General features: G+C 39.3%; 1 protein-coding gene across 1 annotated transcript in view; it reads left to right on the plus strand.

The window, feature by feature from the left end:
- The window catches only part of ARAP2 (ArfGAP with RhoGAP domain, ankyrin repeat and PH domain 2), a 703,001-nt gene that overhangs the window by 401,312 nt on the left and 285,016 nt on the right, over positions 1 to 16,673 (plus strand). Inside the window, exons 20-21 of the mRNA XM_040419005.1 lie at positions 6,323 to 6,486; positions 8,994 to 9,206. Of these exons, the coding sequence (XP_040274939.1) occupies positions 6,323 to 6,486; positions 8,994 to 9,206 (377 nt within the window). The remainder of the gene's footprint in view (positions 1 to 6,322; positions 6,487 to 8,993; positions 9,207 to 16,673) is intronic.

Here is a 16,673-nt window from a genome sequence, read left to right on the forward strand (position 1 = left end):
TTACGTTGTGGGACTTACATAGTAGAAACTACCCATAAATATCTAATATATATATATATATATATATATATTTTAGTAATTACACATTTATTTTGTGCCATACATTTTTTACAATTACTAAAAAAAATATAAAATATATAAATTTAATCTCTATTTCTGAAATGTTTCTGCCTGGATTCAAACTCCCAACAGTGTACATTAGAGGCAAGGATGTTAACCACTACATTATAGGGCTATATGTTAGGCCTCTTTCACACGACCGTATGGCTTTTTCAGTGTTTTGCGGTCCATTTTAAACGGATCCGTTATTCCGTTTTTTGTTTCCGTTGTGTTTCTGTTTCCGTTCCGTTTTTCCGTTGCATTTTTCTGTATGGCATATACAGTATACAGTAATTTCATAGAAAAAATTGGGCTGGGCATAACATTTTCAATAGATGGTTCAGTAAAAAAACGGAACGGATACGGAAGACATACGGATGCATTTCCGTATGCATTCAGTTTTTTTTGCGGACCCATAGACTTTAATGGAGCCACGGAACGTGATTTGAGGCCAAATATAGGACATGTTCTATCTTTCAACGGAACGGAAAAACAGAAATACAGAAACGGAATGCATACGGACTACATTCCGTTTTTTTTGCGGAACCATTGAAATGAATGGTTCTGTATACGGACGGTATACGGAACGCAAAAAACGGCCCGCAAAACAGAAAAAAAAAAACGGTCGTGTGAAAGAGGCCTTAACCTGCCCAGAAATATAAAATAAGTCATCTGCTGAATAGGAATACTCACTACATCAGTTCAGCATTTAGCTTTATAGCTGAGTGGATAAGGTTCTTGTCTCTAATGGATAAGGTTGGAAGTTTGAATCCTGGCAGAAACATTTCATAAATAGAGATTACATTTATATATTTTTTATATTGTTTCAGTAATTGTAAAAAATGTATGGTACAAAATAAATGTGTGTAATTACAAAAATAAATAAATAATAAAAAAAAATATATATATACAGTATATATATATATATATATATATATATATATTATCATACTTCTGATATATGTATGTATATATGTTTCTGTTGGAATTAGAACGCCTAACCTTGTACATTAGAGGTAAGGACATTAACCACTACCCTGTAGCACTACATGTTAACTTGCACAGAAATATAAAATAAGTCATTTGCTGAATAGGAATACTCACTACATCATAAACTTCTATGAGGTTTTTTATGACATAGTTTAGCATTCAGTTTTATAGCTGAGTGGATAAGTTCCTTGCCTCTAATGTACAAGGTTGGACGTTCAAATCCCAGCAAACCATTTCAGGAATTAGAGTTAAATAAACTGGGGTGTCCCCAAGCACTGACTCTATTTATGGAGTCAGAGCAGAGACTCCTAAGCTGAACTAGAGTCCTAACACCCTCCCCTCTTCAGAGCAGGGGGTGCCTGGGGTTCTCCCATTGACTTCCATTGTGCTTGGTAGAACACCTGAGCATTGCAAAGTGTGCTCAATCAACACAAATGGTCTGTTACCATGAAAGGGAGTAGTATATAATGTGATGGAAAAAGTTAATCCAGTCAGAAAAGGAAGTAATAATGATATTAACAATACATTAGTAATTGGCTTGTATTTACTTTCTCTTCATGATAAATGCAACTTATTGAAGTGAGACAACCCATTTAATAAAGTCTATTTTTTTCTTTGTTTTCAATCTTACACAATTGAAGCTTTTTTGAAAAAAACAAAAACAAAGGCTGTTTTTGTGTTGTCATTTTCTGAGAGCTATTTTTTATTTTTCCGCTGATTGTCTTGTGTAGGGGCTCATGTTTTGAGGGATGACTTGATGTTTTCATTGGTATCATTTTGGGGTGGAGTACATAGAACTTTTTGATTGCTTGGTATTACGCTTTTTGCATGGGAAGGTAAAAAAAAAAGGCTTTTTTGACATAGTTCATCTGATGGGGTAGATCATGTGATATTTTAATATAACTGTTCATTATGGACGCGGTAATACCTAATATTTTTTTTTTTACTATTTTTTTTACAAATGAAAAACTTTTGCAAAAAAATGCTTTCTTCAAATTTTTTATTTATTTTTTTGCCGATTGTCTTAGGGACTAATTTTTTGTGGGATGAGTTGACGTTTTCATTGGTACCATTTTGTGATACAAAGTACTTTTTGATCGTTCGCTACTACCCTTTTTGTAAGATAAAGTGATCAAAATGTATATTTTGGCACCTTTTAATTTTCTTACGACATTCATCTGATGGGATAGATCCTGTTTTTATTTTTTTTATTTTTTTACGGTATTCGGTGAGGGGTTAGATCATGTGATATTTTTATATAGCAGGTTGTTACGGATCCGGCGATACCTAATATGTGTACTTTTTTAAATTTATTTCACTTTAACACAATAATAGCATATTTGAAACAAAAAGTTATGTTTTAATGTCTCCATGTTCTGAGCGCTATAGTTTTTTTTATTTTTTTAGCTATTTTCTTATGTAGAGACTCATTTTTTGTGGGAGGAGGTGACAATTTTATTGGTACCATTTTATGGGACATACACCATTTTGATCGCTTGGTGTTGCACTTTTTGTGATGTAAGGTGACAAAAATGGCTTTTTTTTACATAGTTTAATTGAATTTTTTATGGTGTTTTTATGGGCTGAATCTCCTTGGCCCCCGTAGAAGGCAGGTCCCGATGCCGTTCAAGGCATTGGGCAGCCTGTGCATCGCATCGGGCTGCCTTGTCACCCATCGGGTCCCTGTAACAGCAGCGCGCATGCACCCGCCGCATGCACCTTCTATGCCGCGATCAGCATAGAAGGGGTTAATCCACCAGTTCTGGCTTTTATAGCGACTGTCGGGACTACCAGGCCACTGCAGTGATCGGGCGTGCACCACTCCGGTGCCCGTCCGATCACCTAGATGTAATAGTATGTCAAAATGCGGCAAGTCACTTGCCGCCATGACGTACTGTTATGTCATATGTCAGGAAGGGGTTAACCCTTTCCACAGAGCCTCACAAATACAGTGCAAATGAAAAAGGATATATATAGTGCAACATATAAAATGCTGTTACACAGTATTAAACAGTGTAAGTTAATCCTTTCAAGTGAAATAAAGTAAGAAGTTTATAACTTTGCATAGGGGAAACAGAGGCAAATGTCTGCAAATGTCCAGGCTTCAGAGTACCCCTGCTCCAGGGAACTACATTTCCTTTTTATTTTTGTCCCATTGTGAGACATCAACACTTGGGGATTTGATCCCCTCTACAATGCATTACAATACACTACAGAGTGCCTATGAAACCCAGCCAGGGGGCTGTGGAAGGCATCAGGCTGCCATGTCAGCAATCGGGTCCCCGCCTCAACAGCACGGGGACTCCTTACATGCCGCATAAATGTGGTTAATGTGCAGACATCAATATTTTCACCAATGCCAGGGGATGCAGCTGGGGCCCGGCTGTCAGTAATAGCCATGCCCCTGCCGCTGATCGAGCAGGCGCAGTTTCTGCACCTGCCCCATCAGCACATTGTACATATACGGCGGCGGAAGGTACTTCCTGGCTGCACCATAAATGTACGACGGGAAGGGGTTAAAAACACACTGCGCTGTCACATATGTTATGCATTTTCATATTAGAAAGCTTCCAAAAATTGTTCCATATTGTGGGCATATGGTGCTTAAACACACACGGTATTATAAGAAAAAGAAAGTGGCTTGTTAAGACTAAATTTCAAAATGCATTAGCAAGGGCATATTGCCTGCCTGCATTTGTACTCAGCACGCACACATATGGTAATTGTCAAAAGAAAAAATGGCTTGTGTTAACAGGCGCAGAATGTCTGCCTGTATTTACACATGGCACGCACAAGTGTTAATTGTCAGAAAAAAGAGTCGGTCGGTTCTTCACAAGGATCCAATTTATTATGCTTTAACATGGAAAGAATGCCTGTATTTATAAATGCAAATATTCAAAAACTCCGAAGTGTTAATTGTCAGAAGAAAGAGTGGCTTGTTCTGAAAATAGCAGTAGGGAATAGCAGCTGTGGCAGTGGCAACAGCAGCCATGTGGTACGAACATGATGGTAGACAGGCAGGCAGTGGCATTATGGCAGCAGCTGCCATACCGTGTGGAACATGATGGTAGGCAGGTAGACAGAACTGTGGCATGATGGCGGCAGCAGCAGAACATGATAGTGAGCAGGAAGACAGTGGCAGATGGAAGATGGGGCACTATCAGCAAGGTCAGATCTATTTATCGGACTCAGTTGGAAGAGTGTAAAAGTCCTCACAAATCCATGTTTTGTTCATTTTAACAAAAGAGATATCTTTGACACTGACGGATAACAACTTGGTCTGTTTTGGTGTCACAATGGCCCTAGTCATGCTTAAAAACCCTCTGGAGGCTGGTCAAGAGAGAGAACATATAGAGCATATTGGACCAGAAGCCTATGCAGTCAGGGAACATGGTATGCACCTGGTAAAGGCCAGAGTCAGGTATGACGGTAGATCTCGATTTGCTGATTTGACTTAATCTGGCACACCACATTGAAAATGTCTCCATCATATTAATGATACTGAACTGGTTGCTGCATATTTTTCATGTCATTTGGACTTACCTTTAAGTAGGCGCTATGGTTGGCAGGAACAGGGATAACCAACCTGTTCCTCCTATCTTGATAAGAGTGGGTTTGTCCTGCTTCCTGTCAGGTAGTGGAGTTTCTGTGTAACATTAGAAGGGAGATGAAGCACACTGCAGAGATCTTGTTCCTGGTAAATATTCTCCAGAGACCAACTCGATTGAACAATTGAAAACCATATTACGGACACTGCTGTAAGGTGAGGAACTACAACTCAGACACCCATCAGCCAAGACTACCACTGGGCCAGTTACAGTTCGAGTCTAGACCTGATAGAGGACATCTAAACCCACAAGTGCTAAGTTGCAGCCATCCAACCTGGCTCCATACCATCTTTAATGGTGCCAGAAAATGGACTTTAAATCTACTGCTATTGAATGTACAGTACCAAAACTTATACTTGCCTATGTGCAATTATAAAAATAAAAAAAGACTATTATACATTCGCTCCTTGCCTCATTCTTCAAACTTATTTTCCACTGCACCGATCCCTAAGGAGCAGCGGCCTGAGGGCGTAGACTGTGACACGAAGCTTCAGTAGAGCCACTTACACTCCCATCTTCTGCTTTAGCTCCTCATGGGCCCACTATCACTGCTGCAGCTTCTGCTGCTTGTGGTAGCTGAGGGGGTGACTCTGCAGGGGGTGGAGAGGGGCCTTAGACATGCGAGCATCAGCTGTCTGGCTTGCCTAAAGCTGTGGCAAGCTGCAAACACAGTGTTTCCCACTTAATTAAGTAATTTGGCCTCCCTTCCAGCAAGAGGAAAACATTCCCCCATTTTGCTTTGATAGTGAGGAATAGTGAGTCATGACTATCCAGTAATCATCAGACTGCTTCATGAAAATGATATGCCATTCTGGCCAGCGTGCCCGAGGACCCAGTTCTTTTTGGCATCACCCCCACTGAGATGATTAGATGTCGTGGCCAGTGTCATTATCATCATCCTCCAAATCCGCCACCATGACTCCTCCTCTTCCTCAAGTGGAAGATCCTCATCCTCAGTGTGCCATGAAAGAAGGAAGTGCAAATTATAAGTTAAAAAATACAAGCTCATTAAACTACCAATTGTGTGCGGAGTGCTGGAAGAAGAGACAGCAGCGGAGAAAATGGAAGTATGCATTATAACTGTGGATTGATGGAAAGGGTGTTAACAAGTGGGACTGCCAGTGTGGCAGATATGTAGGCAATGTGGGCTGCTGAAGTGGCAGGGTGATGCTCTTAAACTGCCACTTCATAATATAACTGACATAATATGTCACCAGGGCAGAACTGTCTCTACTATACATTACTACAAAACCTGGAAAAGGGCCTGGTTTGCTGGAGTTGGAGGAGAGAAGGGCGGGCTCCTAACTCCATCCACTCAATCTACTCCACCCATGTTGTGGAGAAAAGTCCTGACTTGTGTACAGTAGAACACTCCTCTGTATACTCTCTGTATCATTACAGCTTCATACAAAAACAGAGATATATGGTAATTCGCTTATGTGCATGAGCCCTATTTTGTTCTGTGCTGGATACATGGTTTCTTGCTTGTAGCAGAATGTTAAATGGCAGCTACACAGCACTTTGTATTTTCTGAACTGCTTGTACAATATGTACATCTTTTATTTTATCCTTTATGGATATGCATATTCTAAATCTATCCTTCTTAACTTCATTTTGTCGTGCAGGACATTATATATCTATGGACATACAATACTGGATTTTATAGTCTGGCATTGCACAATTGAAAAAGCAGCAGGTACAGATGGCAATGCACTACAGGATCAGCAGCTCTGCAAAAACAACATTCCTATTACTGTGAACAGCTGTATGGCATTTGTTACACAGTATGGTGGGTAATACAGACTTTATGCTCAGCAGATTGTTTCTAAATGATATTAGTTATTTGTGAGACTGCTCAAATCTGTATATTTTCAATGCATGTATATCAATTAAAATGAGAAAAGTCAGGATGCCGCTAAGCTTGTTGTTTTCTGAGCAGTTATGATGTATGGTTGATGTTTGTTGGAACATGTTACCACTAGACATGAGCGAATTTCTTAAAAGTTCAATTCGGCTGATTCGCCGAATTTCACAAAAAACGTAATGTTTTTTGTAAGTAGTAGGTGAAATAACAGGGAACTGCGATAGCGCCGCCCCTGTCATTGTACCCCTCAGATGCCGCGTTCATACATGATCGCATTATCTGAGTGTAAAATTAACAATAAAAAAAAATGTAATCAAACTTACCGCCTCCATTTGCTCGCAATGAGCCGGCCGCCGCCATCTTGCTTGAAGATCTCGGCCAAAATCCTGTGCTGCGCGAGATTACGTCATCACTCCGGCTGGTGGTGATGAAGTAATCTCACGGTGCACGGGATTTCGGCCGAGATCTTCAAGCAAGATGGAGGCTGGCGGCCAGTCGCAAGCAAATGGAGGAGGTAAGTTAGAATTTTTTTGTTTTTTATACTATTTCAGGTTAAATCGATTTGCTGACACGAAGCACGAGGAAATTCGGCTTCTAGGCAAATTGGATTTATCCTGAAATTCGGATCTAATTCCACTTTGTGGGATTCGATTCGCTCATCTCTAGTTAACACAATAGCTGTAAAACCTGAATGAAGCATGTCTAACAAGAGTATTTACAGACTTTTATCCCTAAATACACTGCAACATTATGAGCTGAACTTAGTAGAGATTCATAGCAGACAGCATCTCATATTTATATATGAAGTTATATTCTTCGGCATCCGTAGCACACCCTAGAGGCAAGAAATTGGACTGATAAAAATAGGGCCTTGCTGGGGCCCACACTGAACTGTTCCTGCCTGAAACTGTGACCTGCTGCTGCCACTGGGGAAGCCAACTGCCCACACCTTCATGCAGGGGTACAATATCTATTGTCTGCCACTTACAATGCTGTTCTAACACCGCAGTTTAATTACATCTAATAGCTACAGTCATGCAAATTCAATAAATATTACCTTCATGAAGTCCTTGTTGATTATGATAAACAGATTATGCTGACTAAAGGATGAGTTACCTGTATTTAATCCAGGAGATTCCTTGTACAAGGCATCCTAATTCAGATAGCCAGTCGATTGACTAGTGAAACACAGAAAACTTTATCAATAATAAAAGTGTACACTTGTCAAAATGTAAACATCATATACTGATCATTTAAAAGAAAACTGAGGCTTAAATACAGGGGTAGAATTCAAATTTTTAACAAACAATACATGTTTAAAAACAAAATCAATTACATATTAACAATTGCATTTAGCGTCAGGACGTGAGAAATTGATTGCTTAAGTTAATTCCTTCTATTACATGACTAGTAGATAGTACTGACCCTCAGTTTGCTCATGAGCTCCTACAGTAAGGCCTCACTTTTAGGTTTTCTGATGCGCCTTTTGAACCCAAAATCAGGTGCGGATTGTGAACGAAGAAAAGGTTTTAAGGACAGATACAATATATTAATGTCTTCTCTTTTTAAATCCACTCATAAATTGCATCTAAAAACCAGAACATGTGGCAAGAGTCATCTGTAATTTTTTTGCAATTTGTGTTTTTCTTCATTTTCCTATGCTCTCTACTTGTCTAGTAGACTTTTATGCCTCAATGTAAAGGTCCTTGAGTTTTCTAGTTCCTGATACTCTCGTGTGCTCCTGATCTATGCTTTGTTCTTGGACTCTGCTTATCATCTGATGCCTGCCTGCTTGCTTTGTCTCTCCTGTTGCCGAACTTGATTGCCTGACCTGTTCCTGTCCCTCCTGCCCTGACCTTTTGCCTGTCAGACTACGCCTCTGCCTCATCCTTCGGTACTGCACTGTTGCACCCATTAACGACCCCGCCTGCCTGACTACATGTGTACTTCTGGTACCTACCCAGGTATCTCCTTGTCCGCCTGGACCAGCTGCCATTGACTCGGGGATTGCTCTGGAGTAGCCCCTGGCAACTACCCTAATGGCTCAAGTCTATCCTCACCATTTAAGGCTCTAGTGAAAACCAGGTAGTTGCTTAAGTACGCCCCTCCAGAGTATAGCCAGTCAGTGGCACAGTGGGTTCACACCCGCTGATCAGGGACAATTGTGTTGCTTAACCTCAATCAAACATATACAAGATCTCTAGTACGAGGCTCAAGTATAGTTGCATATATTGTGCCTAAACCTCAAGCTACATTCTTACTAAAACAATCACTTCAGAACTCAAAGTGTATTTTGTTTTTTTTTGGCAAGAAATTATTTTATATAATTTGTGCCTAGTATAACTTACAAGAGAGCATGTTCATACTTCATTTTATTGTACATTATTATAATTCATTGAGGCATGTTTATTTTCATGTCCCTTTCTATTAAGGTTTAGGGAGCAAATCTCTGTATATGAAGAATGGGGATCCACTTAAAGTAAGAGAGTTGTTAGAAGATTTTAAAAAGGATGCACGGAGCATTAAACTAAAAGTCGGAAGACATCAACTGGAAGATGTGACTGATGTTCTGAAATGTTTCTTATATGAAATAGATGATGCACTTCTGACAAAAGAACTTTATCCATATTGGATCTCTGCCCTAGGTAATGACACTGTGTTCCAGAAATAGCTGTTTCATTATTCATTTGAACGAATGCATCAACTAAGTAAAAGATGTTTATTTAAGTGAAAGATTTTTGCTTAAACTCCCCTGAGACAGCAAACATAATGTTATTAGAGTAAGCTTCCTATGCTATAAAATTAGAATGAAGCATCGTGCTGTCAGCAAAGACAGTACTTTGAACCTACCACTTTACAAAAAGCTGATAATATAAGCAACATATGTTATTAGATAAAAACTGTTACATTATTCGTCTCCATTTCTGTTTATGTTTGTATAGATGATTTCATCTGAGCTCTAAGGAGTCTCAGTCTATGAACATATTATATGTTCATCATGCAATTTAATTTTCGTTGCATTATCAAAGTAGAACATCTAACCCTAAAGGCTTAGAACTGCTTCAAGAATGACTTGCATGCATGTTAGCCTGGCCTCAGGACTTTTTTGCCAAGTCAGGTATAAAAGAATGTCCTTTTTTCGTGTAACTCAATATCTCTAGTGATTGCATAAATGTTATCCTGAACAGATTCAGACTGGAAGATTTTGAGACAAATTAAACTTTCTCGTTGTTCATGATGGCGCCAAGAAGAAGAGTTAGTAATGAATTGTATGGTTTAACAACATTGGTAAAAGTCTTTTTTATCCCATTAAAAACACAGATATTAAATGTATGATTGCTGGGAATGTGACCCTTGTGATACTCACTGATCATGAGAATGGAGTGGTGGTGCTCATGAGTGACCACCAATTGATTCACTTCAATGACACTGGAAAAGATAGCTAAGCACTGTAGGAATTTTATCAGTTCATTTTGGCTACAAATAACAGGTCAAATATTACAATAATAATCAGTAGATATAGGTTTGATACACTCCTACAGTAGTAATTACATGAATGGCTTAAAGCTCTCAGATCCAGGGGCAAAAGATATTCCTATGGACCTTCACATCCGCACAGTATAGGCATTAAATGTCTCACTCTATGAGAATTATTTATACTGTAAAAATGATGGGTTAATTTGTATTAGTTAAAGTATCTCATCCAGCCAAAAAAATTCCTAATCTGTACTGTCGAAGGGAAGGACCCACAAACTGTTATCTATTGATGGCTTGCTCTTCTCTTTTGGAGGAGTCTCTGGTTTGGCTGGCATAGGCAAATTAGATAAAAAAAAATTATATGGAGAATTGCCTGAAAATACTGCAAGTCTCTGCTGAGCCTCCTTAAGGAGAACTAGTATCATCCCTGATAGTGCAATCTACTGACACAATCAGTTCCTACTCCATCCTTGCCTACAGAAGCCATTGGGGAAATCAAAGCTTTGGGTTTCACTTTTAATGGGGGACATATCACCTTCCTGGGCTGGCTGTTTTATTTCCTCTATGTCATCACCTATTTGCTGTCTCAGGCATAGGAGTGCTCTAAAGAACTTAAAAATAATTTTTCTGACCTACCTACAATACCAACCAAAATATATACCTCAACCATAGAATAAATCCTTATTCAAGTAATGCCCAAGCCTTTGGCAGTACAATACATACATAACCTACATAGAAAAATGCCAGACCGCTGGTACTAATTAATTCTTTATTACAAAACACATTATAATTTAATAACATACATGATTAAAAGAATCAGTGCAGGAGATAAAAAGCAACATCGCTGGAGGAGACATACAGTGGACAGAAGTCCCTATCCCTTCAACATGATTAGTCAAAAAATGCATACATGGAATTCATACAAAACAGGAAAAAGGACAATTACCCATACTAAGTCTCCTCCAGGATGGCGCCAACCCCAACGCGCGTTTCGGCGTACCTTCGTCTGGGGGTCAGAAGAAGGTACGCCGAAACGCGCGTTGCGGTTGGCGCCATCCTGGAGGAGACTCAACCAGAAATGCAATACTCATCAACTCCTTTACTAAAATAAACTTTTTGGACACCATCATCAAGATACAGAACAATTAAATAAAGACATCACTTTACCAGAAATCAACTGGCCGCATAGCATATCTCAGATGGGACAGTTTCCACCCCAAACACATAAAAACTCCATCATCTACAGTCAAGCCACTAATATTGATCTGCTTTACATCACCTGTCTCATCTACCTCACTATTCCAATGTACTTTTGTGTATAAATATGTGAATCTTCAGATACTGTGCTATAACGTGTACGAGTACTCTCGAAAGCTTGCAATGTTTTCATCATCTTTTCATTTAGTCACTGAAAAGTATCAACCTCTAAGGAATCAAGTTTTTTTTTATTTGTCAGGTTTTAACAATCAACAGTTAATGTACATTATGGTATGTAAATTAGCAAGATTTGTGGTGTTAGTGTTGTGTAAAATTACAGCTCTGATAGTGTGATTTGTATTAGTTTTGCTAGTAAATAATTGGATATAATTAACCATATGATATCAAGGTATAAAATAATTTAGCCTTTGTACACCACCACAATGGATTGGAAACAAGTGCATTATGATATGACTTTAAGGGATTGGCCACTTTCTGGCTACTACTAACCAAAGTGTTTGTAAGATGACTATATGGCACTTACTAATATAGTCTTTGTTGATATTCTGCACCACTTTCAATATTTCATAAAGTATTCTCTCTTGTTGGCCAAGTTTATTGTGCTTTCCACACAGCTGCCAGGCCTTAAAATGGCTACTGATGGAGGATATGTGACCAGGCAAATCACTCAGTCTCTTCCACTCAAATACACTGTGCAAGTGCAGATGGCAAATGTGGTGTGGAGTTGAGAAGGCTGAGTGATATGTCTGGAGTTATTTCTGCCTGGTCACATGACCCGCCATCAGCGACCATGTTATGGACAGGTCTCCTGTGTGGACAGCACAGAAGATTTTCAAACAAGGGGGCATGCCTTATGAAATATAGGAAACAGCACAGAAAATCAGCAAAGACTGTATTAGTAAGTGCCATATAGTCATATTATATGCATATTGGTCAAAAATAGCAAGAAAGTGGCCAACCCCTTTAAATGTAGACTTTCAGCTTTAATTTAAGGTGTTTAACACAAATATTGCATTAACTGTTTGCCAACAATTCAGCTTTTTTTCTTTTTTTTTTCTACATAGTCCAACAGTTTTCACAGACCAAACGTAATTGGACAAACTAGCATAATTATAAATATAATATGTATTTTTTAATGCTTGGATACCTGGGTGTATGTGGGACCCAACCTTTTCATGTGTTCCACTTTGGCAAACCTTTGTTTATGATGGTTTTGGAGAAGTATTCTTGTTGCTGTTTTCAGTCACACCATATGACCCCTAGTCTTATGTGTATTTTCAGACTCTTGTGGCTATCCTTTCCTAGTCCTCTACAATAGGTTCTGATCTAGGGCATATCAGTAGTGTTGAGAGAATCAAAGCATCCGAAGTGGGACTCGATCCAAAGTTTAGGAAAAATTTAATTCACCACGAAGCCAGATTTCCGCGCTTCATGGTAATTAATCATTTTTTGTAAAATAGTGGCTAGAGTTGTCTGAGAAAGAACAGAAAATAAAAATAAATACTGACCTCAGCCACTTGCTTGCACAGAGGCAGTCTGCTCCTCTCCTAAATGAAAAAAAACCTGCCAAAGAACCTGCACTGAGTGTGATGATGATGTCACTGCACTCTCCCAGGGTTATTATAATCATGCTGGGAGCACGCAGTGACATCATCATGCTCAGTGCAGGTCCTTCGGCAGGTTTTTTACAAGCAAGAGAGGAGCAGACTGTTTTTTTTTTTTTTTTTAACACTCGAAAGGCCATATTGCACTGGTGTATTAATGTTTTTAACGGCCGTTACATAGATGCACTTCTGTCTAAGCAGCTGTTAAAACCGGTTCCATTGATTGATAGGCTGAATAGGGTTTTAACATAGTGATTTGTGATGAATTAATTCGTAACAAATCAAATTTCTTGCTAAACTTCGGCAAAGCAGCCGAATGAAATTTTCCAAAACTTCACTCATCTTTATCAGGTTAGATGCGTGTGTGGTATTCCTCTTATTGGGGTAGCTGTTCTGCTTTGTACATTTTGCTTTTTGCTTTTTTCTTAATCTAGAAATTGACAGGTTTGCACAATGTTTTGTGCAAATTTCACCCTTGGATACCGGTGAGGAGGGTTCATCGGCCCACCTGGAAACTTCCCTGTAAGGTCTATGGCCAATCCGCCTATGCTGGGCTTTATGTGCAAATTGCTGCAAAAAAACTACTGAGGAACAACAACATTAATAACTGACTTTCTTGGAACAAGAAACTCCAGGAATTTACATTAGACAAGTGGAAATCTGGACTTTGGTCTATTGAGTCGAAATGTGAGATTTTTGGTTCTAATGCCTGGGGGTTAGAATATACCATCGGATCAGAGTTTTCACGATCTCAGTGAGATCGTGAAAACTCAGATCCAATGGTATATTCTAACCCCCAGGCCTTCCCATGGTGACGGGGACGCTTGTCGGGGAGGAGTATGCCGAAGTAGAACAACTGCACAGATTGAAAAAAAAAAAGACGAATATATTCGCTATAACGAATATATAGCACTATATTCGAAATATTCGCGAATTCTCAAAGTTGCGATATTCAAGATAAAAATTCGCTATTCAAATATTTGCGCCCAACACTACTCGACACGTGTTTTTTGCCACCCATGGCTTCGTCAGGAGGTGATTAGTAAGGCATAAACGAGGGGTATATATAGTGAAAGGCAGATTTAGTTACTACAATTACCTGACAATCATCCAAAGCAGCGCAGCTCCGTCATGATGGCCGCCCACATCTTTCAGGGGCGTCCATACCTAACCACTGCGCATGTGCAACGCGCATGGTGACGCATATCGGAGCACGTCCAGAAGAGGGAAGACAGCGCATGTATGGGTCACATCTACGATGTAATCATGTGATTGCATGTTGCTAGGGAGGTTATACACAAAGTATTATACTAAGCCAAATCGTAAAAGGCAATATTCCAACTGCGTGTGTAAATTTATATATAATATCACATCCGATGGCTAAAGAGAGGGTACCTGAAAAGAGAAAGAATATGACCACAACACATAAATAGAAAAGAGAATACATTAAATCCCATAATTTATAAAACTAAATACATACATATAGACAGATTGAATAACATGATTATATACTGCCGCTATAAAAATCTCCCAATCATGTGATAAATACTAGCGTTACAAAATGTTCTAAAAATTTGTGTTAAGGCTCAAAAGAGAGCAAGAGTGCATAATAAGGAGTACTAGATATGGAAGGGCTCACACTACCAAAGACTGGATAGCGGGGGGTTCACTGCTCTCTGGATCACCCTAAATCCAGCAAAAACAAGATACGGTACAACAACAAAAGGTAAGGCAGGCACACCTCCTACTGGTATGGAAGAGATAAATTCCGTATAAAATACAAAAACATTTATTTGGTCATATACACATCAAATACATGGGTATTAAAAGAAGTGAAATAGAAAATATTCATAAAAACATGGCTAAAAAAATCCCCCCACCCAAAAAACTGTATATATATACAGTATATGGATGATTTGTAAAGAATGCAAAATTGCCAATACAATATGCTACCGATCAGAATAACAGTAAATCTCAGTTACGGCCTAGACAGAACAACATATAGAAAAAAAGGATTATATAAATGGAAATCTCAACAGAGATTTGATATCGTTCTACTTTAAAGGATAACTGTCACATTTAGACCCGAATTTCATTTTTCATATATGTAGTTACTAATAACATGATATTCCAGAATCAGTTACTATCAGACTGACTTACCCCATATTTAATAAGATTCAGCCCTTAGCAACCAGTCTGCATAAAACTGCAATTTCAGTATTCAGTTAGGATGGCCGCCACTGCTCTCACCCTAAGGCTAATCCCGCCTGCCCTCACTAGCCAGTAACAATAGCCCCCCAAAAGTGTCAGTAACCTAAAGGGTTAATCTCCTGCAGCACAAAGGGGTCCTCTTACCATATGTTGCTTTCATTTATACACTGAGCAGATGGCAGATCTTCCTTTCCTGGTCTGCGCTGCACCAACTCTGCATTCTCCAAGTCTGCTGACTTGGATAAATATCTTGGTCAAATGCCAACTTTGTATAAAAAAATGGGAAAAGTTGTCTTTTGCCAAGATATTTCTCTCACCCAGCATGGGTATATGTAAAATGACACCCCAAAACACATTCCCCACCTTCTCCTGAGTACGGAGATACCAGATGTGTGACACTTTTTTGCAGCCTAGGTGGGCAAAGGGGCCCATATTCCAAAGAGCACCTTTCGGATTTCACAGGTCATTTTTTACAGAATTTGATTTAAAACTACTTACCACACATTTGGGCCCCTAGAATGCCAGGGCAGTATAACTACCCCACAAGTGACCCCATTTTGGAAAGAAGAGACCCCAAGGTATTCGCTGATGGGCATAGTGAGTTCATGGAAGTTTTTATTTTTTGTCACAAGTTAGTGGAATATGAGACTTTGTATGAAAAAAAAATAAAAAATCAGCATTTTCCACTAACTTGTGACAAAAAATAAAAAATTCTAGGAACTCGCCATGCCCCTCACGGAATACCTTGGGGTGTCTTCTTTCCAAAATGGGGTCACTTGTGTGGTAGTTATACTGCCCTGGCATTTTCCAGGGGCCCTAATGTGTGGTAAGTAGGTAAATGACCAGTGAAATCCTAAAGGTGCTCTTTGGAATATGGGCCCCTTTGCCCACCTAGGCTGCAAAAAAGTGTCACACATGTGGTATCGCCGTATTCAGGAGAAGTTGGGGAATGTGTTTTGGGGTGTCATTTTACATATACCCTTGCTGGGTGAGAGAAATATCTTGGCAAAAGACAACTTTTCCCATTTTTTTATACAAAGTTGGCATTTGACCAAGATATTTCTCTCACCCAGCATGGGTATATGTAAAATGACACCCCAAAACACATTCCCCAACTTCTCCTGAGTACGGCGATACCAGATGTGTGACACTTTTTTGCAGCCTAGATGCGCAAAGGTGCCCAAATTCCTTTTAGGAGGGCATTTTTAGACATTTGGATACCAGACTTCTTCTCACGCTTTGGGGCCCCTAGAATGCCAGGGCAGTATAAATACCCCACATGTGACCCCATTTTGGAAAGAAGACACCCCAAGGTATTCAATGAGGGGCATGGCGAGTTCATAGAAATTTTTTTTTTTTGGCACAAGTTAGCGGAAATTGATATTTTTAATTTTTTTTCTCACAAAGTCTCCCGTTCCGCTAACTTGGGACAAAAATTTCAATCTTTCATGGACTCAATATGCCCCTCACGGAATACCTGGGGGTGTCTTCTTTCCGAAATGGGGTCACATGTGGGGTATTTATACTGCCCTGGCATTCTAGGGGCCCTAAAGCGTGAGAAGAAGTCTGGAATATAAATGTCTAAAAAATTTTACGCATTTG

The sequence above is a fragment of the Bufo bufo genome, chromosome 2, assembly GCF_905171765.1.
Source record: "Bufo bufo chromosome 2, aBufBuf1.1, whole genome shotgun sequence".
Classification (NCBI taxonomy): Eukaryota; Metazoa; Chordata; class Amphibia; order Anura; family Bufonidae; genus Bufo; species Bufo bufo.